Below are 25,355 nucleotides of genomic sequence, written 5' to 3' on the forward strand. Positions count from 1 at the left end.
ACGGATCATTCTCCAGGATCGATCACATACTGGGGCACAAGACAAACATCAACAGATACACCAAGATTGAAATCATACCAACCATCTTTTCTGACCACGAAGGCATCAAACTAGAAATAAATCATAAAAAGAAGGCAAGGAACTATCCTACCTCATGGAGATTAAAAGCCACATTACTGGAAGACCACTGGACTAACGAGGAGATCAAAGAAGAAATTAAAAAATTCTTTGAATTGAATGACAAGGAGGACACCAATATCCTAAATGTATGGGATGCAGCAAAAGCAGTAATAAGAGGAAAATATATAGCAATAGAAGCTCACATCAAAAAACAAGAAAGAACTCAAAGAAACAACCTAATCTCGAAGCTCAAAGATCTAGAAAAAGAACAACAAAAAACCCCAGAACCAGTAGAAGAAAAGAAATAATAAAAACCAAAGCAGAAATAAATGAAATTGAAACTAAAAAAACAATCCAAAAGATCAATGAAACCAAGAGCTGGTTCTTTGAAAAAATAAATAAAATAGACAAACCCCTAGCCAGGCTCACAAAGGAAAAAAGGGAGAAAGCACAAATACACAGAATCATAAATGAAAGAGGAGAAATCACAACGGACACAGCAGAAATCAAAAGAATAATCAGTAACTACTATGAACAGTTATATGGAAACAAGTTTAACAATCTAGAGGAGATGGACAAATTCCTACAACTCTACAATCACCCAAAGCTAGATAAAGAAGAAATAGAACACCTAAACAGACCAATTACAAGCAGCGAAATTGAAATGGTAATTAAAAACCTCCCCAAAAACAAAAGCCCAGGACCTGATGGATTTACAAATGAATTCTACCAAACATTCAGAGACGAATTAGTGCCTATCCTTCACAAACTCTTCCAAAAAATTGAGAAGGAAGGGACAATACCAAACACGTTCTATGAAGCCAATATTACACTAATACCAAAACCGAATAAGGACAACACAAAAAAGGAAAACTATAGGCCAATCTCCCTAATGAACACTGATGCAAAAATCCTCAATAAAATTTTAGCTATCAGAATCCAACAATGTATCCATAAGATAATTCACCACGACCAAGTTGGATTCATTCCAGGGGCACAAGGATGGTTTAACATCCGAAAATCAATCAACGTTATCCAACACATCAACAAAAAGAAATATAAAAACCATATGATAATATCAATAGATGCTGAGAAAGCTTTCGACAAAGTGCAACACCCATTCATGATAAAAGCCCTTGAAATTCTTGGGATACAAGGAACATACCTCAACATCATAAAGGCCATCTATGACAAGCCAACAGCCAGTATCATTCTCAATGGTGAAAAGCTGAAAGCAATTCCATTAAGATCTGGAACAAGACAAGGATGTCCACTCTCACCACTGCTTTTCAATATAATACTGGAAGTCCTAGCCAGAGCAATAAGACAAGAGAAAGACATCCAAGGAATCCAAATAGGAAAAGAAGAAGTCAAACTATCACTATTTGCAGATGATATGATAATATACATAGAGAACCCCAAAATCTCCACAGAAAAACTAATTCAACTCATCAATCAATTCAGTAAAGTGGCAGGATACAAAATCAACACGCAAAAGTCAGTAGCCTTCCTATACACAAACAATAAATCTGAAGAAGAAGAAATCAAAAAAACCACCCCTTTTATTATCGAAACAAAAAAAATCAAATATTTGGGAATAAATCTAACAAAAGAGGTAAAGGACCTATACAAAGAAAACTATAAAACACTGTTAAAAGAAATAGAAGAAGACACAAAGAAATGGAAAGACATCCCCTGCTCATGGATTGGAAGAATAAACATTATTAAAATGGCCATCCTACCAAAAGCAATATACAGATTCAATGCTATTCCAATCAAAATCTCAATGGCATTCTTCAAAGAAATAGAACAATTATTGATGAAATTCATATGGAATCACCAAAAACCCCGAATAGCCAAAGCTCTACTGAAAAAAAAAAGAAGGAAATGGAGGCATCACACTCCCAGACTTCAAACTATACTACAAAGCCATAATCATCAAAACTGCATGGTATTGGAACAAGAACAGACATACAGACCAATGGAATCGAATAGAAAATCCAGAAATAAACCCACAGATTTATGGTCAACTAATCTTTGACAAAGGAGCAAAGACTATGCATTGGAGCAAAGAAAGTTTGTTCAATAAATGGTGCTGGGAAAACTGGGTCGCTACATGCAAAAGAATGAAGCTTGACCACTACCTCACACCATACACAAAAATCAACTCAAAATGGATTAAAGAACTAGACATAAGACCTGAAACCATAAAATACATAGAAGGAAATATAGGCGAAACACTACGGGATTTGCATATCAAAGACATCTTTACAGACACATCACCCAAAGCAGTGATAGTGAAGAGAAAGATAAACAGCTGGGACTACATCAAATTAAAGAGCTTCTGCACAGCAAAAGAGACAATAACAAAAACAAAGAGAAACCCCACCAACTGGGAGAACATTTTTGCACCCAACACTAGTGATAAAGGACTGATCACAAAAATCTGCAAAGAGCTGATGAGACTCAGCAACAACAAAGAAAATAATCCAGTCAAAAAATGGGCAGAAGAGCTAAAAAGAAACTTCTCTGAAGAGGAAATGCAAATGGCCAACAGACATATGAAAAAATGTTCAACATCACTTGTAATCAGGGAAATGCAAATCAAAACTACCATGAGATACCATCTCACACCAGTGAGAATGGCACATATTAAAAAAACTAGCAACAACAAATGTTGGCGAGGATGTGGAGAAAAAGGAACTCTTGTGCACTGTTGGTGGGAGTGCAAACTGGTCCAACCACTATGGAGAGCTGTGTGGAGATTTCTGGACCTACTAAACATAGAGCTTCCATATGATCCAGCAATTCCACTCCTAGGTATTTACCCAAAGGACACAGAAACATCAATTCCAAAGAGCACCTGCACTCCTATGTTTATAGCAGCACTGTTTACAATAGCTAAGCTTTGGAAACAGCCCAAATGCCCAAAAATAGATGACTGGATCAAGAAGATGTGGTACATATATACCATGGAATATTACTCAGCATTCAAAAAAGATAAACACATGCAATTTGCAGCAACATGGATGGCGCTGGAAGGGATCATGCTCAGCGAAATAAGCCAAAAAGAAAAAGAAAAATACCGGATGGTCTCACTCATAGCAGGAATCTAGAAAACTTAAATAAGGGACCACGAAAATGAATATAAGAAAGTGAAAATCAAAATCAACAAAAAACTATGAACCAGAGACACTTTTTGGGGGGGGGCGGGAGGGGAAGGATTGGGGTCAGAATGGGGCGTTTGCAATTGTATGGGGGAATATAAAAATAAAATTTAATATTTAAAAAAAAAATAAATAAATAAAAAAATAAATAAATAAATCTTTAAAAAAATAAAAAAAAAAAAAAATAAAAAATAAAAACAACTTTCTGTGGAACTGTCTTTTACAGTTGGGGTTTCAGTGTAAGGTTTTTTTTCACTTTTAACTTTTTTCTTTTAAATGAATAATGCATTGTCACAAATACAAACTATGCAAAAATACTAGGGAAAAAATGAATTTCAGGGCCACCCTTACTGTCAACTACCCTTCCTAGAAATAATAAATGTTATCAAATTCTTTCCTATCATTCTGTAGATACTCTAGGCATAAACAAATAAATATATGTACATATGTGCATGCTTTAAAATATATAATATTAAAGTTCACAAATGTTGAGCTCCCAGAAAAAAGAAAATATCATAGTCCGTTTGAAAATTTAGCAACTCTTTAAAATTCAATACCTGTAATAATGACCCTCTTTTCAGATTCCTGAGGAGGCATTTTATCTTTCCAGGTCAGAAAATTTGCAAATTCTAGGTAGTTAATCAGTCCATCATTATCCACATCACAGTACTCAAATAGCTGGTCCAGGAGTTTCTCATCTAAATGCAAGTTGATCTGTTCACAAGCTTCCCGAAGCTCATCTTTATCTATCATCCCATCTCCCTTCTGTTGGACACAAAAGAGAAAGAAAAAATGAGCAGTCTTCAAAAGGAGAGTTATGCAACATCTGTTACTTAGTTTAAGAAAAGAGTTCTATCATATAAATTCAAAGAATTTTCACGTAAGAGGAGTTAAATACTAAGAAATACTAAGTGAAATTGGTGCTCTTCGTGTCAACCTGATATGTCCACAGTAATTTCAACTTAGTTGGAGTAGGGTGTGACTTTGAATCATAGGATTTAAAATCTTGACTTTTAAATTTTATTTAAATAAATTTTGTCTTTAAATCATGTGTTTACGCTGTGAAAGAGCAGGTCTAACCATGATATGTGCTTGATATTTCATTTGACCAGTGCCCATGTCACAGATCACTACAATTTTCCATGCTTTCAAAGTTTTCCACACCTCTGGAGAAATTGGAGAGGTATTGGCAGGTCACGTACAGGGAAGTGGATTTAAAATAGTTGCCTGGTGTTGCCAACACTCCTCTGGGCAAGAGGGAAGTGCTACTGATCTGGCAACCAGCCTCCATTGTAACAATTAGCAGTGAGATTCATCCTGGTAACTGCAAGGTTTGTTGGGGAGGAGGCAGAAGGTAGAGGGGGTTTACAGACGATAAAGTCAGGAGCATACACATACACAGAATGTGAAATGAGGGAAATTTATGAAGGCTCTAGGCAGAAACTGGCTGATTCACTAGGGAGGTGAGGGGCAGAAAACATAGTCCCTGTTAAGGAAGGACAGCAGGAACTGGGACATTTTACCATTTAGCCCCCTTCCTGTAGTTTAGCAAGTCAACCTTAAATCCATGGGGAAATGACAGCAAAAGGCCTGAATATTTTTGCAGTGTGTCCTGCCTGCAAAAAAGGACCTTTAAGCCTTTTCAGAGTTTCTCCAAGACTGACAAACTCCCCAGGGAAACCATAAATGTCTCATTGACTAGTATTCAGCTCTTAGGCCCAGGATTGAATTTACAATGCTGATGAAGGTGATACCCTGGAGAATGAGAACTTGCCCAATGAATTCTGGAAAAATTCCTGTGGTTATGCCCTTAACCCTAGAACATGTCTCTAACTCTTATGTTGAAACAGAAAATGAGTTTAAAACATATCCTAACAATGGAACTACAAGCCCTGGATGAAAGTAGCCTCCTTTATAAAAGTCTCTGCTGCAAGACCAAGTCAACAAAAAAAACGCAAACACCACAGACTCAGTTCAAAAACAATGTGGAGTGTGGCCTTTGAATCAAGAGGTCCCAAAACTGAAACAGATAATGACAGCAACAGTGACTTTGCTGCTGAATATAGGTTTTGTGTGGACTGAGACCATTGGCGGTTCGTTTCCAGTCAGCTGCAGGCAATCACCACACATAGCAAGTGCAGCCACTCTGTCCCTCTGCACCCTTGATCTCTCCATCCCCCATACCTCAACCTCAGCTGCTTTAAGGAGAAAGAAGCCTAGATGTGCAACCAAGATCACCCTATCCCCAAGGTTAACCAAAGGTCATATGCATCTGTCTAAGTATGTTTTGGAACTATAGGGGTTGGAGACTCAAACTTTGATGGCTTCATTAGATATGGGTGCCAAAGTCGTCATCCTACTTAGTCCCAAGAGGTGAGGGGTGAATACCTGGACTCAGGTAATGGTCTTTACACCGCTGAATGCATAGTTGGTATTAACGCTTTACATGGCTGTATTGTGAACATTCATAACTGCCAGAGGTCACATGTAGAGAATTGCTAGTACCACACTATTAAAACCCCCATTGAGCTACAAGTCTATGGCTAATGTTTTGTTTTTAAAAGATTTATTTATTTATGCATACAGAACTGGGGTACAGGCCAGAGGTATGGGAGGTGAGAGGATTCACCAGAGACAGAGTGGGGAACAGAACAGGCAGAATGACTGAAATACACTGCTGAGGGGAGCAGCAGGTGAGTCAGGAGAGGTCTGCTGCACCATGTGGGTAGCTCCCTGGCTGGGGATGGAATTTGTGCTGCGTGGCTGCAGATAGCTACATAGGTTGCGTTTTTAACCCCTTGGGCCACCAGGGAGGCCCTATTGTTATGGCTTTGACAATGAAAACATCTACAAAAAAGATGCAACCTCCACTGGGCTTGTGTCTTGAAGTTTAGGACTCACTGCCTTCCTAACTTGGTTATCAGTTTCCATTTGCCTGTTACTGAGCTCTTGTTGAAACTGAACATTTGATGCCTCAATGTCTTGTGACTCTCCATATGATCATTGTTTTGAAGTCAGCCAACTTGGATTCAGTAACTAACAAGGTATAAAGGGCTCAATAAGTCTCATTTGTGAAGAGGTAATGTTATCTTCAAGAAACCACCCAGCAAGGCCCTAGTAACATCTCAGCTTTACATGAAAAAAAGAGAACAATCCTGGGCCTCCCCGGTGGCGCAGCGGTTGAGCGCTGGGTTGCGAAGCTGCCCGCAGCCTCTGCTGCACCAGTTCGATCCCCGGCTGCTCCCTGGTCACCAGAGGAGGGTCCCGCATGGTGCGCACACCTCTCCTGCTGCCCGCTGCTCCCCTCAGCAGTGTACCCCTCAGCAGTGTACTTCGGTCCTTCTGCCTGCTCTGTTCCCTGCTCTGGTTCTGTGAATTCTCTCACCCTCCCACGCTTCTGACTGTACCCAGTACTTGTATAAATACATAAACAAATAAATCTTTAAAAAAAAAAAAAAAAAAAAAAAAAGAGAACAATCCTTTTGGGGGAAAAGTCATGTTTTTATTCACCTTGCCATCTGTAGTAAAGCCACTGGCTCAATAGAACCCTCAGTTCACAGAGGCTTCCCTAAGTCCTGGGCCTAATTCACTAATATGAAACTCAGTGCTCTTCACTGGGCTGCTGTCTTTCAGTGTCAGGGAGAACTCTGAAGGACAAAAAAATGGGAAGACACTCTACTTGCTGGGCAGAACTTAAGGTTATTCTTATGACTGGCCAATGCTCCACTAGATAAAACTGTTATATTTTCATTGACTCTGGGACTGATGCCAATGGCCTATCTTTTTAATTTTTCCACTTGGAAAATTAAAGACATTTCTTTTTTTGAGTCTAGAAACTGTGGAAGCAAATTTATGGCTGCTGATTAAACTACCTGGATATTAGTATAAACACCCACAACAAGGGTATATTCTCTGATGAGAATGACTGGGATTGAGCTTCTGGCTGAGCCCGAACCTTCTAGATCACCAACACTGCTGCCTGGATACGTCATTGCACCAGACGTGACAACACAGCCACCATTTCAGACACGGTACAAGGTAAAGCACTCTCCACCCCTGGCTACCATCACATGCCAAACTTGTGACTGCTGCCAAATGCTGACCTATTAGTCTCAGGGTAAGGAGGGTGTAGCATGCACCAGGCATTGCCCCCATGCTCCTGACAGAGTGATCACATGAAACGTTTGTCCCACTCAGACACACTGATGGTGCATCACATTGTGACACATATTCAACTAATGGAATTGCTATTCCAGTCAGTTGGCTCCTGTCATAACAGTATGGCCCATGAAATTAATCTGAGTCATGTGTTTTGCTGTCCTACCCGTTCTCAGTCTGACGGTGATATGCCTTATGGCAATAAAAGCTACTCAACAATGACCTGTCAGTCAAGGTATTCAATGAGCCTTTCCTGCTTCCAACCCTCACAGTCGTCTGGTATCACTGAGCTTTGGAATGGCCTTCTCAAAGCTGTCTACCTTCCTCATCAGCTCCTAGTTCACATATTTTAGTAAAGCAATTTTGTTACTGAATGCTGCTGTGCCCAGGAAGGGGTCATTCCATCACAGTTACTTCCTTGATAATAATGAGCATGAAAAGACTCAGGGTTAATTATATAGACCTATTTTGAAAATTTGGGGATTCTGCCATGACGATTCCAGAACATGACACGCCTTTTATTTCCACCCTTTAGATTTTCATTTCCCTGAGTGGAAGGTCTATGTATTATCTAGAATAATGATTGATGTATTGCTGAGTGTTTCATAAATAACAGTTAAACTTATCATCTAAGAAGATTCATTTAGGAAACAGCAGCTTATTTGTTCTGTTTTGTTTTGGTTTTCCATTAAATTAAATCTGGGTATCCAACAATGTAAGATTCAAATCATCAAAAATTATCCTACAGCTATACTAGAAAGACCAAAATCTTATTACCCTCTCAGAAAAAAAGCTCCTCAAGGACACTGAGCTCTAAATTGTGCATATTAAAAGTTAACTATTTAAAAGGTATATCAGCATTAAATAATTCTCAGTAATTTCCTCCCTGCTTATTTAATTTTATCATAAGGAATGTGCCCGGTGGTTCACTAAGATAATCAACAGCTATTAAGATAATCATTTTGCCTATAATTACATTTAAAATGAAAATGATTTTTTTTTTAAGCATGGAGTGTTATGTATTGTAGTAGATTCTCTTATTTATATCACTAGTAAGTAAATCTCCCCCAATAACATTTTTGTAAGATATTTGAATTTGATTAAAATTTAAAATCTACTTACTTTAAAGTGGAGTAGAGAGAAACCAAACTAGAAACCAGAGAAAGACCATCTTAAAAGCTAACCCTTGAGAACTGGGGTTCTCTGTAGAACTGAAGCATCCAAAGGGGAGAAGAAAGGCAGGAGGGGTAGGAGCAAAAAGGGAAGGAAGCACAACGGACTATGGTGGTGAATTATGGGTGAGCCAGTGGCAGGCAACCTTCAGTGCTGTTACCTGATGAAGAGAATCCTAATGCTACCACAATTAAAAGAAAGGATAAACAAATTTTTTTTTTCAAAAAAAAACCCTTAAAAAACTGGGTCGCTACATGCAAAAGAATGAAGCTTGACCACTACCTCACACCATACACAAAAATCAACTCAAAGTGGATTAAAGAACTAGACATAAGACCTGAAACCATAAAAAGGATAAACAAATTTTTTTTTTCAAAAAAAAACCCTTAAAAAACTGGGTCGCTACATGCAAAAGAATGAAGCTTGACCACTACCTCACACCATACACAAAAATCAACTCAAAGTGGATTAAAGAACTAGACATAAGACCTGAAACCATAAAATATATAGAAGGAAATATAGGCGAAACACTACGTGATTTGCACATCAAAGACATCTTTACAGACACATCACCCAAAGCAGTGATAGTGAAGGCAAAGATAAACAGCTGGGACTACATCAAATTAAAGAGCTTCTGCACAGCAAAAGAGACAATAACAAAAACAAAGAGAAACCCCACCAACTGGGAGAACATTTTTGCACACAACACTAATGATAAAGGACTGATCACAAAAATCTGCAAAGAGCTGATGAGACTCAACAACAACAAAGAAAATAATCCAGTCAAAAAATGGGCAGAAGAGCTAAAAAGAAAGTTCTCTGAAGAGGAAATGCAAATGGCCAACAGGCATATGAAAAAATGTTCATTATCACTTGTCATCAGGGAAATGCAAATCAAAACTACCATGAGATACCATCTCACACCAGTGAGAATAGCACATATTAAAAAAACTAGCAACAACAAATGCTGGCGAGGGTGTGGAGAAAAAGGAACTCTTCTTCACTGTTGGTGGGAGTGCAAACTGGTCCAACCACTATGGAGAGCTGTGTGGAGATTTCTGGACCTACTAAACATAGAGCTTCCATATGATCCAGCAATTCCACTCCTAGGTATTTACCCAAAGGACACAGAAACATCAATTCCAAAGAGCACCTGCACCCCTATGTTTATAGCAGCACTGTTTACAATAGCTAAGCTTTGGAAACAGCCCAGATGTCCAAAAATAGATGACTGGATCAAGAAGATGTGGTACATATATACCATGGAATATTACTCAGCATTTAAAAAAGATAAACACATGCAATTTGCAGCAACATGGATGGCGCTGGAAGGGATCATGCTCAGTGAAATAAGCCAGAAAGAAAAAGAAAAATACCGGATGGTCTCACTCATAGCAGGAATCTAGAAAACTTAAATAAGGGACCAGGAAAATGAATAACTGTAAGAAAGTGAAAATCAAAATCAACAAAAAACTATGAACCAGAGACACTTTTTTGGGGGTTGGGGGGCAGGAGGGGAGGGACTGGGGTCAGAATGGGGGGGTTGAAATTGTATGGGGAATATAAAAATAAAATTTATTATTAATTTAAAAAAAAGTTGTAGGAAAATGAGGTGAAATAGAATTATTCATTCAAAATTAAATATAATTTTAACACAATATTATGTATATATATTGCCTATTCATGATTGCATTGAGCAAATTAACAAAAGAAAAACCTTAAAGAGAATATCTCCCAACCATATTTGTAATAAGCGTAATGCTAAAAAAGCATTTTCTATAAATTCACAAGAGTTATACATATTAGCAATTTTTATATTTATACAAATATAAGTTTGGATTTTTTTCCAGAAAAAAAAAACCCTTAAAATAATAAAATATATATATACTTATTTTAATTCTGAAGACTCATGTATACTGGTAAAACACCAATTGATCTCTAGTTTAAAAAATTCAGAGGCTCCCCTATTAAATTACTTACATTTTCTTTAAATACAATTTAGTGAAAAGTGTAGCTGTCCCTACATAATTAGGACAAACTTCAGTACAATGCAGGCACACAAGCCTCTAATCAATTTAAAAAAAAAAGTTTAAAATGAATCAAGTTTTTTTCCAGATAAAAAAAAAGTTTAGTGTAACTTTTCCAAAATTGTAGTCACATTTGGAAGAGAGACAGGAATATTATCCTCTCTTAAACCTCAATTACTCTGCTAATTTTTCTTCTTAAATCAGTTAGAATACACTGCAACATCACTGGTTGATTTATGAGCTTTTATTTGTTTACATTAGACTCATTCTAAAGTGGTTTTTGAGTCTGCCTACAAAAGTAAGTACAATTAAACAGAGACAGTTTTCTATGCAATAGTGTCCTGGGAAGTATGGTGGGTGCACCTTCAAGCAGCTGGACTTCCTGTAAGAAGTGTGACAAGCATCAACCCCATAAGTGACACAGTTCAAGAAGGGTCAGGATTTTCTATATGCCCAGGGGAGGCAGAGTGGCCATGGTAGGCAGACAAGCCAATTTTCTACAAAGAAAACTGGGCTGAAGACTGATTGTGTTGAGCCCAACTATAGAGCTAAGAGAATGTTGACTATTAAAAGACATAAACATTTTCAACTGGGAGGAGAGAAGAGGAGAAGGGTCAAATGAACCAGTTCTAAGCTTCATCTTTTGTTTATTACAAAGATAATAAAACCTTGAGGTTATGTTAAAAAATAAATAGAACCCCAAAAGTGGGAAAATTAGGGCAAAGAAAAGGATGGGGAGGGGGTGATCAGGTGAAAACTGAAATAAAAATAACATATAGGGCCTCCCTGGCCATGCAAAGGTTTAAGTCTCAGTGCTCTGAAGCTATCGCCAGCCACTGCAGCATGAGTTTGAGCTGGCCAGGGAGCTAAGCCACATGGTGCAGCAGACCTCTCCTGTCTCATCCGCTGCTGCCCTCAGCAGTTTATTTCAATCAGCCTGTTCTGTCTCCCACTCTGCCTTTGGTGAATCCTCTCACCCCCTGAACCTCTGGCCTATAACCCAGCTCTTGTATGCATAAATAATAAAATCTTTTTAAAAAATAACAAATAAAATTAAAATAGCATGTAAAATATATAAGATCACACTCACAAATTAGATGTGTTTCATTGGCCAAGTCAAAAAGGTATGCACAATCAGCACAAAACTCACGCTGTTTGCAAGGTAAAAACAAATGAGATATTTAGATGGAAGAAAGTTTTCACTTTCAGAAAAACTGGGTTTTTTTATAAAGAGGATGCATGTGACAAAAAGCATGTTTCGTGGACATATTAAGAAAAACTGTGTCGCGTTTCACAAGCAGTTTCTATGATAGTGTTCCCTCCTGTAAGCTCAAGACAGTGCAGTTTAGTAATAGCAATTCTATGATGGCCTAAAATGGAATAAGGTAATTATACAGCCCTCAATTGATCTGACTTTATCAAAGGATAAAATTTAGAATAGCTTGAAATTAAAAGATTTTGTTCTCTCAAAACTAAAACCCTATCTTGCTCCCCAGAGAAAGGGATCTTTTAAGCCTGAGGTGGACCTGGATTGATGGTAGAGATTATATCTACACACCAGGAGACTCCCTGGGATCCACAGTGCTGGTACTATAGTATAATCATCTACAACAGTGGTCCTCAAATGAATGTGCATCAAAACCGTCCAAAAGGGCTTATAAAAACACAATTACTGGGTCCCAGCCCAAAATTGCTAATTAAGGTCCTGGCATGGGCCTTAGATCTATTTCTACACATTCCCAAGTGATGCTGAAGGTGGTACAAGAATCACATTTTGGCAACCAGTGATCCTCACCAGGGGTTGGCATATCCTTTTGTCAAGGGTGAGATAATAAATATTTTAGGTTTTGTAGGCCACTAAATCTCTATTTTACAACCTGTATTTGCAATGCAAAAGCAGCCATAGATCATACTTCAAACAAATAATCATGTAAAACTGGTGGTGGACTGAATTTGACCCACAGGCCAGGGTTGCTCATCCCTGATCTACACCAACCTGCTGGGACATGTGAGCCCACGCACAGACCAAAATTTTCTGCATTATTACTGGCCTTATCATAGTGCCGGAAGGCAGACAGCAGGGTGTCAAAGTTTTGGTAGTTAACTTTCTTAAAGTGATGTCGAACTGCTGAAATCAGGGCTCGCTGTCTATCCTTGCCTCGAAGATATTCACCAGGACGTCTATTATGGATGAGATCACCAGCTCCTATTGATGAGGGGAAAACAAAGTCTTTTATGTGAATTTAAATTTGCCAGTCATATTCTCGTCTAGCAACTTGCAAGAATGAAAAACCTCATACCTAACTTTGATCACCATTATGCAGCATGACAGAAATTTTTGTGGCTAAAAAGGTACTAGAGTACTTGACAAAAATTAGTTTTTGTTTATGTAACTACTCTACTCAATGAACAAATTTTGGGGAAAAAAATTTCCCAAAATTTTTGTGGAGGAATCATCAGCCCCATCAGCTGTTAACTCCTAAGACAGCAAAGGCCTTTCCAGGCTGCCTCTAAGCAGACATTTATCTGCGATGCTGAGAATCTGGAAGTTGGGGTTGAATATACGTTGGGGCCACTCTGTGTGCCTTGGAGTTGATTGAACCTCTGGAATACTCAAAATCCCTACCCCCTCTTAATATGAGATTTTGGTCTGGATATCAATCAAATCCCCATTTCTCAGTCCTGATTCTCCCTATTCCATCAGCAGCCCAGGACACCTGCCCTGACCCTCAGCTCCACTAGCTGAGTCCTGACCTGCAAGGAACTCAGTTCTCCAAAAAAAAAAAGTAAACTCTCCATTCTACATGCTACCTCTCTCTGTTTCTATTTGTCCTTCATATTGTAAAGAAACTTCCCTGAATTATGACATACACACACACACACACACACACACACACACACACACAGCCTAAAACCCCATTCCTTGACATTCTTTTTTGGAAAACATTCCTTGCATGTTGATGTTAACAAGATCAGACTTGAGTTGACCATGCTGCATTAGATGTGGTGGTTTGATGGACATCATCATTTCCCTCTGGCCTACGCCCTCCCTTCTTGCTTTCTGGGGGTAGGATTATGCTTGTAGGTCACTGTAGTATCCTGAGGATTAACTGAAATCATAACATTAATTGCAGTGCAAGGCACTAATGCTGATTCCTACTCTGTACGCATTAGTCTCTATCAAGTGTCTCTTTTAATAGGTACTCACAGCACTTTTAAGGTTCTTATTATAAAATCAGAAGTTAATGACACACATTCTGATAAAGTCTTCTATTTAAGGGTACCCTGAGGCAGAAATTTCCACAACTATTACTGGTTTCAGGAGCTGGACAAGTGCCTCAAACCAAGATCATCTGTAATGGGGCCAATTACCATCAAAGCCTCCTAAAAGTGGTCAAAACAAAAGTAAGGATCTGGGAGGGGAAATAAAGATGATTAAGGGATGATCTTTAAGCATTGTTTCATCCTCCAGATACCTTTTGGATGGCTACTATGTATAACAGGTTCTCCCTTTTCTATGGGATAGCCCTTGGTTGATTATTTTTACCTTCAGAGGCCATCACTCTCCACTAACATCCAAAGATAACCATTTGAGTGGTTGTTTTTGCAACTCCATCTGGTTTTCCCACTACAACTCCAACAGGTGTAACTACCTGATTGGTGAGACATATGATTATACCCTATCCTGCCCTTGACTGAAAGAATATTTAGGAAGCTCATGTCAACTCATTTGCAATTACTCAAAAGTCATCTCTACAGAGTTGAAGTCAGGAGTATAAGCTCTGGCTAGAGACCCATGACCTAGTTGCCACACCATGACAGTCAGAAAAATTGAGAAGGCACAGCAATTATACTTCACCTGCAACCAATTCCTATGATACTCCATGGTCCACCAGCCCTAGATGCTCCTTAAAGTTGCCTCTGCCCTAGTGCATTCTGGGAGTTGGGTAAGCCTTTGAACTCTTTTTGGAGGCTCTTAGCACAATCAGTAAGCCCTTAGGGATGAAGCATTCTTTGTGTCACTACCTTTATTTCCTAAGCAAGAGTATGGGAGAATACAGGACCATATAGAAACCAATATGTCCCTGGAAGCAGGAAACAGGCAAATGCTGACTTTTCCAAGGAATAGATGCTATTAGTTGATCCCCCAAGAGAAATTACAAAAGGCTAGACACTAAAGTTAATCCACATCCATCCATGAGCTCCAGAAAATGTCCAGCAAGGATTTATAATCCCCTTTCATAGTTCCGCCATGCAACACCAAGACTGATAGTGATACTTACATTTTTTTTAAATTATTGTTGTAGACTTCCTTTTCATTTCATAATAGCATCTTATCAATTTATTAGGATAATGTGGATCAACTAAGAAGAAATTTGTTAATGGTATTAAAATGACAAACTATGTGTTGAACTCATTGATTCATGCTATTGGTAGAAAACCTCCTGTTGCTACATCTCAAAAGTACAGTAGGCAGCAAGTCAGAGTACCCACCTGCATGAAGCCTGCCCTCAAACAGGAAGCGATTACCCTCATTACCAGTGTATATTTCAGGCTGATTGATGGGCTTACAAAATCACCCCTTGCCCCCTCCTACAGGTATGAAGAGCCTCTAAAATGCATCCATTAAACACTTAACAGTTCATTTAAAAAAAAAAAAAAAGCAAAATACAACCTCTTAATGTGACAATTAATGATGCTCCAATGTGAAATAAGCTCAATCAATATTTATTTTATTTGTCAGTGAGTAGACTTTAGCTAAAACATTTTCAATAGTGGTTCTTAAACTTTGGTGTACATAAGAAACTACTAAATCAGTATATCTGGGCATGGGTCCCAAGAACCTGCATATTTAATAAGCTCCCTGAGTGATTTTAATGCAAGTAGACTGCAGACTGCATTTTGAAAGCTCCTGACTTATAGCCTAATTCTACTAAGCTTTAGCATATTTTTCCCTTTGAATGTCTGATGTTTAGATTGCCTAGAAATAAAAACAAAAACCTAGTAAGCTGTCCCTTTATGGTCTGGTTGATTGACGATTGGCTGGTGGGAGGAGTGGTTCTTAATTATGTGATTGTAGAATACAGTGCTTTCTCAAACTCGAATGTGCTTGCAATTCATCTGGAAATAGTGTTAAAGTGCAGTTTCTAATTATAGGGCTGAAGCGGAACCTGAGATCTTGCATTTCTAAGAAGCTTGGAGGAGACTCCTTTACTGTCCATCTACAGACCACATCCTGAGTAGCAAAAGTCTAATATAATATTTAAATTAATTACAAAGCTGCTTCCTTTGATTTGACTTTTTCAATACTGGTCATATTTATTTTCTAAATAAAATTCAGAGCCTCAACTGCATTGAAGGTATTCATTACAAGGACTTTGAACTGCACCTGTATCACATATAATATGAAAAATCATTTTTTTCTTGTGCTGTATTTTTCTCAATAAAGTTAAAGTAACATTTTAAAGTTTTAAAAATAGAAACTTTCAGACAAGGAGAGGATGACCTTAATTGCATTACTTTTTGAAGATTTTTTTATTGTTTTATTAAGAGAAAGTTTGTATATTTACCGTATTCTTCAGGACGGAGACAGGCTCCAAATGTGTGGTCTGGGGGAACATTCATTGTTTCTGCAATGCTATCAAAAAAAATATCATTAGTCAAAATACCAACCACATGGCATCCCTGGAATCTAAAACATATGCTGCATACTTTTAATGGCCTATATTTTCTCCTATAACCAAACTGTGAAGATTCAATAGAAGTTCTCCAATATGTCTTTTGTCTAAACTCACATTACCAATGGTCTGAGTGCCTTTACTGGCTTTCATAGTTCAAATTTAAAAAGAAAAAACAGAGTATGTTCAAAGCAGAATTATGGAGAGATATATGTGGAGAGACTGAGAAAGACAGGAAAGGGAGAGAAAAATGTAACTCAGTAAGTTCACTTTCTGATATCCAGAAATAAAGTTTTACCCAAAATTCTCCCTCCCTCTTCCTTAAGTACTTCTCTATACTTTCCTGGAACCCCAAGCTCCATATAAGCTAATAAAGTTCCTTCCTAACACAAAAGAATAACTTTCTTATTTAATAGATAAAAACTAATAGAACATAAACCAACATTCCCATAAGACATGATCCAAAGACACTATCAATTTCATCCAAAGACGCTATCAATTTGAATTTAATTAACTTACGGATCTAAAACTCTTCCAAGTTTATGTTGAAACTTTTCTTTGAAATCATCCACTCTCTTAGATACAATCTTAGCTCCTTTTTTCCTATAAAGTTAGAAAAAAGTCAGATATCTTTATTACCTAAGGTATTATTGGTTATCAAATATCCATTTGGCGACGAATGCTCTAGCATTATTTGGCCGTCAAAATACAAATCTGCTTTCAAAAGAAATTTTTTGCTAAAATGCAAAGTTCATGTGCTCATTCTTCTATCTACATTCTATTATAAAATCATATATAAATTTAATGTAAAAGCTTAAAGAATAGACAAGCAGACTTAAAATGGTTTTCAGTAAACAAAATCAAAATGTTAACATCAATATTGTAAGTGTAACTCTTAAAATTACTAAAAAATAAGAATCAAATAGCCCAAGGAAATAAAATGATAACTCACATCTAGTAAGCAAATTATCTGGAGAAAATATAAAACTCTAGTAAATAAAATAAATTTTAACATAGTAACACAGTTAACATAGTGAATAAGTGCACACACACACACAGGTAACAGACAACATGAAGAGGTAGCTAATGATCACAAAATGTATGGTAAAACACCTGTAGATTGTCAGTACAATTATTATAATCCTTTTGGAAATGATTTGGCAATGTGAACAAAAAACACATTGAAATGTTCCTACCCTTTTATCCATGTTTAAGGGCCATTCATAAGCAGATAGTCCACATAATTGAAAATATGGAAAAGTTGTGTGTATAAAAATGTTTGTAGCTTCATTGACTTTAGTGGAAAAAATCTACATGTTCAATCATGAAGATTCAATTATGTCACATTAACAAGAATGCACTCTATGCATTTTAAATGTTGGTTATTAAGAACACACAGCAATAGAAAATCATTTTCTGTTAGGTGAAAAAGCAGGATATAAAATGGAATTGCACTCTGATTAAAGCTATGCAAAACTCTATACAGAAAACCACAGTAGAAAGAAATACATTAAAAAGATAATAATGGTTGAATTAAGGTGACAGGATTATGGGTAATTTTATTTTGTCAATTTTCTGTACTATAATTTTGTTACTTCTATTATTGTAATTAAATGAATAAGATTTCTTTTGAGAATTGTAAAATCACAACACTACTATTTTACAACATTAAAATTAATAAATTCTCCATTGTTTTGCCAAGACTAAAAACAATGAACATTAAATTCCTAAATCCCATTGCTTTTAAAAGTATTTCCTGTACCATGGAACTATGGAGCTGAATAATTTTCTGGAGAAGAGTGACACTCTGTGGAGAAACAAAAGATGAAATACAAAGTAATTCTTTCTTACTTTTCATTAGTTTAAGAAAAAGGAAAAAAGTTTGGAATAAATAATTATCAGTTGAAGGGTGATAATTTGAACAAAGCTGACAATCTAAAACCCAGCTCCAATGGCCATAATTAGGGACATGCAGGGATGATAAGGGTAAGGACTATAAATCCTAGAACCTACTCTTTGGTCTTAATATGCCTGAATTATGATTCTGGGAGAATTAGGAAGTGTGTATGAGTAGCCATGTATGTTGGAATATTGACAACTACAACACCATTACACAACCTCACAGCATTCACCAACCTTTTCAGAGCAAATTCCTTTGTGTGCCAGTAAATTCATTCACACACACAAACATAGAGACTTGTGATCTGCTTGCACACACATCTACCATTTAAAGACTCTATCCCATTCTTCAAACCAAAGATCATAACAGAAATAGTTTTACAGGACCTCCCTGGTGGCACAAGGGGTTAAGCACTGCACTATAAAGCAATCCACAGCCTCTGCAGCATGAGTACAATCCCTGGCCCGCCAGGGAGCAACCCACATGGCGCAGTAGACCTTTCTTGTCTCGCCCGCTGCTCCCCTCAAGCAGTGGATTTCAGTCTTCCTGCCTGTTTTGTTCCCCACTCTGTCTCTGGTGAATCCTCTCACCACCCCGCCCCCAACATCTCTGGGCTGTACCCCAGCCCTTGTATGCATAAATAAATAAATCTTAAAAAAAAAAAAGAAAGAAAGAAATAGTTTTACAGAAGAAAAATAGCCTTTGGAAATTGAGTAAGTCAAATTTATAAAACTGAGGTGCCTTAAAATGCTTAACCCCAGGCTTGTAATAGAAATTACACTGAAGAGGTCCTCCCCGGTGGTGCAGCGTTTGAGCCCTGGGCTGTGAAGCTGCCCGCAGCCTCTGCAGCGCCGGTTCCATCCCGGCGGCAGGGCGAGTCCCACATGGCGCACAGACCTCTCCTGCCGCCCGCTGCTCCCCTCAGCAGTGTATTTTGTTAGTCTGCCTGTTCTGCTCCCCGCTCTGCCTCTGGTGAATTCTCTCACCCTCCCGTGCTTCTGACTGTACTCAGTGCTTCTATAAATAAATAAATAAATCTTTAAAAAAAAAAAAAAGAAAAAAGAAATTACACTGAAGAGCAAAGTAGTGAGTTCATTTTAAAACCTGATGAGGCAAAGGAATAATTTCTCAACTTTTTTAGCAACAATTTCCCAATCAAGTTTCAAAATACAAAAAAAAAAAAAAATGTGATCAATTAAAACATTGTTCCATAAGCAAAGTCTCCTTAAGGTTAGAGACAAGTTACAGGGAAATGTAGTCTGCACATTGTCTGCTCTTACAAACAGCATATTTTTAAATTGAGATATAATTGACATATAAGATTGCATTAGTTTTAGGGATCCTTGCTGCATTTTTGTATGACTGCCTCACATCCCTGTTAATATGTTCTTGTTACTGACCCCATTTTTAGGGCATTCTTGAAGACCATATGGTTGATAATGTGTTTACTTCATGTATTTTGTAAATTAATAGTAGATTTATATTTCTAAGCTTCCAAAGCTGGATAAATCATGTTTGCCTTTTCCCTTCAAGTATTAATGTATTAATTAATATTTAAACTACTTCTTCATGTTTTCCTTTATGTATGGTTGAACCTTTTCAATGATGAGAAATTAATGAACATTTGTTATATGAGCTCTTCTTCTATATCCTAAGGAAAATGATCTTATATGCACTGATGTTGTGAGAACATCTTTTGTGTTTACGGTTTACTGTTAACAGTTTAAAGAATCCAGGTATCCAAAACTCATAATAAAGGATTGGAAGAGGAAAGAAAGTCACAATTGAAGGCCTGTGGTCACAGAATCATTGCCCTATATACCTGGTATTGGGGTGATAGGCACCAGAGCCACACTGTCTGGGTTTCTTTCCTACCCCGACTACTTCTGAGCTGCATGATCTTGGACAAATGCTTTAATTTTTCACTTCCTGCTTTTTTCATTTGTTAAATAGGAATGATAAAAATTAGCACACCTACTTCATGGAGTTGTTGGTAGAATTTAATTAAAAATATGAAGTACTCAGCCCTTTGCCTCTATAACTGGGAGCTGTTGTTATCAACAGAGAAGACAAACAATGATTGAGACACTCAGACAGGTTGGGTGCCGGTAGGAATGTAAACTTGGTGTGCACACTGGGACCTATGGAAACTTGGGCCTCCTTTAAAGAGAGCAGAGGGCAAAACAAATTCGCTCCCATTACTGACAGGTAGAAATGCAGACCCAGTATATTATTAGTTTCCTGTGGTTGCTGCAACAAGTTACCACAAACTGGTGGTTTAAGACAACTAAAGCATATTCTCTCACATTCTGGAGGCCAGACGTCTGAAATCAAGGTGTCAACAAGGCAACATTTCCTTCAAAGACTCTATAGGAGAATCTACACAATGCTTCTTCCAACATCTGGTGGCTATTGACATTCTTCAGCTTCTTTGGCTTGAGGCCACATCACTCCAATCTGCTCTGCCATCTTCACATCACCTCCAATGTATGTCTTTTCCTTCTGTCTTTAATCTCTGTGTGACTTTCCCTTATAAGGACATTTGTTGTTGGATTCAGGACTCACCCAGATAATTCAGAATTATCTCATATGAGGTAATAGTCATACATTCTGGGAATTAGAATTGGACAAACCTTTTGGGATGCCACCATTCAATCTACTATGCTGATATTTCCAAATCTCTGATTTTTTAAAGTCTAGTAAGAAATAAGAATATTTATAAATAATGACCCAATGTTTTAGTGCTGCCTTAGATATAAAATATTATACAGGAAATTAAAAACTAAGGAAAGTTTTTAATTTTGTAGGTAAGTAGCTATATACAGAATGAAGGCATAGAAAGATGTTTGCAACAGTTAAGTCAGATGATCAGATACCCAAATAACTATTAAAAAACGTTGAATGATAAATGACAGGTCAATTACATGTGACATCATTGCAAAATTTGAAAGTCCATCATCTTTAAGAAATACATATGGTTGGGCCTCCCCTGGTGGCGCAGCGGTTGAGCACTGGGTTGCGAGGCTGCCCGCAGCCTCTGCAGCGCCAGTTCATTCCCCGGCCGCTGACGAGGGTCCCACAAAAAAAAAAAAAAAAAAAAAAGAAAGAAAGAAATACATATGGTTGATCCCACAGATTAAAAACTTTTATGTATATCTTCATAGTTGCTTATAAAGGTATGATGTGACTTTAGAATGATACATACATAGAGATATACCACATACATAAAACAGTATGATGTTTATCTCCAGATGGAGAGAGATTTGGACAGTTTGGGAGACATATCACTGTATATCATTTTCTATCAATTTTATGTTAGAATCATGTCAATGCATTGCCCTTTTGCAAAATAAATTTAAAAATGTACTTTAAGTCCCTATGTCATATACCTAACGCTTGTTCCAGAACACAATAAAATTAAACTTACATTTGCATTTCTTGGAGCCAGTGTAAAGTTTTTGCCATGTTTCTTCCATCATTAAAATGCGGTGTTGGGCCCCCATACAAATTAAACCTATGGAAACTTGCTGGATTATACTTTCTGTTCTTTGCTTCTCCTGTGGGGGTGGAGAGGAAGGAGGAGCATGGTGTGTAAACACTTCACACTTAAGCAACACAATAACCTTGTCTTGCAAGAAGCACATTATGTTCTCATGGTCATTGAAAAGCTGAGTGGGACAAAGAATGGAATTGTAACAGCACCACAAATTGTACAGATTTGACTATAGATAGGAGATTGGTACACAAGAGTGCCTTGTGTTCATATTTGGAAAGTAAGTAGGGAAATGATGTAGGAGAAAGATATCAATGATGAAAAATATAGACCCCCCCCCCCAGTAATGTTACAGAAATCCCAAAGATCAGGAAAGGTAAGATAATGCTGTGAAAGCTCAGCGGTTGTTTCCACTAGGTTTAGACTTGAGAAGTATTTAGTATTTGCAAGGCTTGGCAAGATCATTAGACCATCACAACCTCATAACTCATTATAATCACTTATCACATATTAAAAGCATTCAAATGGTAACTGAAAGCAGGAAACCCAACATAGAAGTCTGCATATTTAGATCGAACGCCGTACTTTCTTCTTTCAAGTCATGACATGATGCTAGCTTTTTATTTTTAGATAAGACAGTAAGACTGAAACTGGAAATTGGCTAAGAGGTTAAGAAATGATAGAGAAAAGCTATTGAACCTCACTAGTGACTCAAATAATGTAAATGAGAAATCATGCTCTGTTTCTTAGTTGGATAAAATTAAAGAAGATAGGCAAAGGTCACTATTGGGGAAGAGGTGGAGAATTGGAAATTCTCATCACTACAGATATGAGGGCAGACTGGGGTGGTTATTAGGGTGGAGCTATTAGTAGCTAATAGCTACTAATAATTAGTAGCTATTTTAACTGCTCAGAAATCTAGGAATGTATCCTAAAGAAATAGACTGCATTCACAGAGATATGTAAACAACATATTTTTGTAATACTGAAAAATACAATATAAATGCTGACAGAAAAACAACCAAGATATTTCAAACAATGGGGAAATAAGCAAATAGAAAAAACTTATATACAGTGGGGAACAAAACACACATGTATGTATCTGGGAAAGTATCTATGAAAGAATAGAAATGGTGGGAGATTTTCTTGTATTCTTTGTATTTTATATATTTCTACATAGCTTGCATTTTATTTAATCATTGAGTATATTTAGAAGATATTGAACATTTATTATTTCTGAATGGCATCACAGACATATTATTTATTAAGAAGTCATTAGCTCATACATATACATATATATTGTTGCTATATCATTACATTTGTTTCAGGGGTTATAGGTTCAAACATCTACAAATGTTTGTTTTCATATCTTGCCTACTACCAGAGTCCTGAGAATAATCCACCAAGCTCCATGGGACATAGTATTTTAAATAAAAAAATTTAAATATAGATAGCAGCTTCCTCCAAAGCATGGAGAGTACAATTCCATTTAAATAAAGAAAGATGGGGGGCCTCCCTGGTGGTGCAAGGGGTTAAGCACAGCACTATGAAGCAATCTGCAGCCTCTGTAGCATGAGTTCAATTCCCGGCCAGCCAGGGAGCAACCCACATGATGCAGCAGTCCTCTCCTGTCTCACCCACTGCTCCCCTCAGCAGTGTATTTCGTTCAGTCCGCCTGTTCTGTTCCCCATTGTATCTCTGGTGAATCCTCTCACCCCCCACATCTCTGGCCTGTACCCCAGTTCTTTTATGCATAAATAAATAAATCTTTTAAAAAAATTAAAAAAAAGAAAGCTGGCTTAATAGATGAAGTTAGAAAAAGATTTCAATATATCAACAGTTACTATCTCTAGCTAATAAGATTTCAAGGCTGGGCCTCCCCTGGTGGCACAGTGGTTGAGCACTGGGCTGCAAGCTGCCTGCAGCCTCTGCAGCGCTGGTTCGATCCCCGGCCGCTGGCGAGGGTCCCACATGACGCGACAGACCTCTCCTGCCGCCCCCTGCTCCCCTCAGCAGTGTATACATCAGTCTGCCTGTTCTGCTCCCCGCTCTGGCTCTGGTGAATTCTCTCACCCTCCTGCACTTCTGACTGTACCCAGTGCTTGTATAAATGAATAAATAAATCTTAAAAAAAAAAAAAAAAGATGTCAAGGTTATAGAAATTCCCTACAGTTACGATGTATCATATAATAAAGTACTTTCATTATGATAATGAAATAAGGACAATATAAAACAGATTGGAGTCTGACTTTTCTAGAGGCTAATGAAACATGTAAAAATGAGCAAATGAAGGAAATTTCACACAAGTTATAGTCCATTATAGTTTTTCTGAATATAAAAAAAATTCACCTTCATTTTTCTCCAACTGCTAAGTGCATACGTCCTCATTATAAGTTATATGTATGTCTGTGTATATATACAGATAGGCATGCAGAGATACAAAAATACATAGTTCTTTGTAAAACATTAAAGAGCATTGTATTTGTTGTGCAATAGATGTTGAACTTTTGTCCAAAAAATGAGTAAGATATTTTCACAAAAGAGGGAGGAAGGGAAGGGGGAATAAAGAAAGGGCCGGTTGGGATGGGTGTGGAAGAAACAGAAGCCACAGGAGAAGGATGGAGAGATGCAGAGAAGTCACGGTTTGGGAAGGAATGTGACATCTGAGTGGGTAGACCCAGTAGCAGTCTGAATGGGAGGGTAGAGACGATCCTTGGGCTGGCATTTTTCATGTTACAGACTGTACAGAACCCTCAGAGACTGGCCATAAGAGAAGAGACTGGCAGATTCCAGACAGTGGAGCAACAGGCTTAGGAGATAAGTCCCAGCATAAGTTCAGGAGGAAGAGCAGACAGGGTGGTAAAAGGGAAAAAGTAAAGAAGTAGAGGGAACAAAGAAGAGAGGAGCTTTGCTCTGCAGGAAGAGGTGAGTCTTCTAGCTGATGAAGAATGAGTTCATAGATCATGCACAGCCCGTGGGCTTTCTCAGGACATGTATCAGTCTAATTCTCAATCTCTATTATAACAAGATTTTACTTAACATCAATACACTGGGCAATCAAGTTGTATTTTACATCTAATGCCTTTACGTGTGTTATAGAATAATTGCAGAAAATGTTACTATTAGACAAGACTACTAGACAATTATTATATTATATTAACAGCAGTAACAATAGTAATAGTTATTGTTCCTGACACCATGCTAAGCATTTTGCTTGTACTCACTTAATCCCTACCATATTATTATCCCCAACAAGAAATTCAAATAGATGATGACCAGGTAAGGAAATATCCAAGATCTAAAAGATAATGAATATTAAACTAGGATTTGAACCTGATCCAATTAAAAAATTGTGCACTCGACCACTAACCAACATTCCTCATATAGAACTAAACACTTAGAATAATCCTGACTTTTAAATAAAAATAATATTTTAAATCTAAAACCACGAAAGTTAATACTAACATTTAATCTTTCTTAGCTGTTTTTCTCTTTAATGAGATATCTATATTTGATATATGATAATGATATATATAATATGATGATATATATTTCTACAATTTATGTACAAAATGCATAAATGTGTATGTTCCCAACTATCAGGGTTTATAACCTTATGAATAATGAGTTGCTATCATT

General features: G+C 37.4%; 1 protein-coding gene and 1 pseudogene across 7 annotated transcripts in view; one reads left to right on the top strand and one right to left on the bottom strand.

Moving 5' to 3' along the window:
* Positions 1-25,355, bottom strand: part of EFHB (EF-hand domain family member B) — a 46,316-nt gene that overhangs the window by 8,689 nt on the left and 12,272 nt on the right. For all 7 annotated transcript variants that reach the window (XM_037524891.2, XM_054691567.1, XM_054691518.1 and 4 more), the window contains 5 exons: positions 21,651-21,780; positions 16,843-16,926; positions 16,216-16,283; positions 12,697-12,851; positions 3,845-4,052 (listed from right to left, as the gene is read on the bottom strand). In XM_037524891.2, the coding sequence (XP_037380788.1) occupies positions 3,845-4,052; positions 12,697-12,851; positions 16,216-16,283; positions 16,843-16,926; positions 21,651-21,780 (645 nt within the window). The remainder of the gene's footprint in view (positions 1-3,844; positions 4,053-12,696; positions 12,852-16,215; positions 16,284-16,842; positions 16,927-21,650; positions 21,781-25,355) is intronic.
* LOC119237430 (60S ribosomal protein L36a-like) lies at positions 10,996-11,267 on the top strand (annotated as a pseudogene).

The sequence above is a fragment of the Talpa occidentalis genome, unplaced genomic scaffold (genome assembly GCF_014898055.3).
Source record: "Talpa occidentalis isolate TD23 unplaced genomic scaffold, MPIMG_talOcc4v2.1 talOcc4.10, whole genome shotgun sequence".
In the NCBI taxonomy this organism is placed as follows: Eukaryota; Metazoa; Chordata; class Mammalia; order Eulipotyphla; family Talpidae; genus Talpa; species Talpa occidentalis.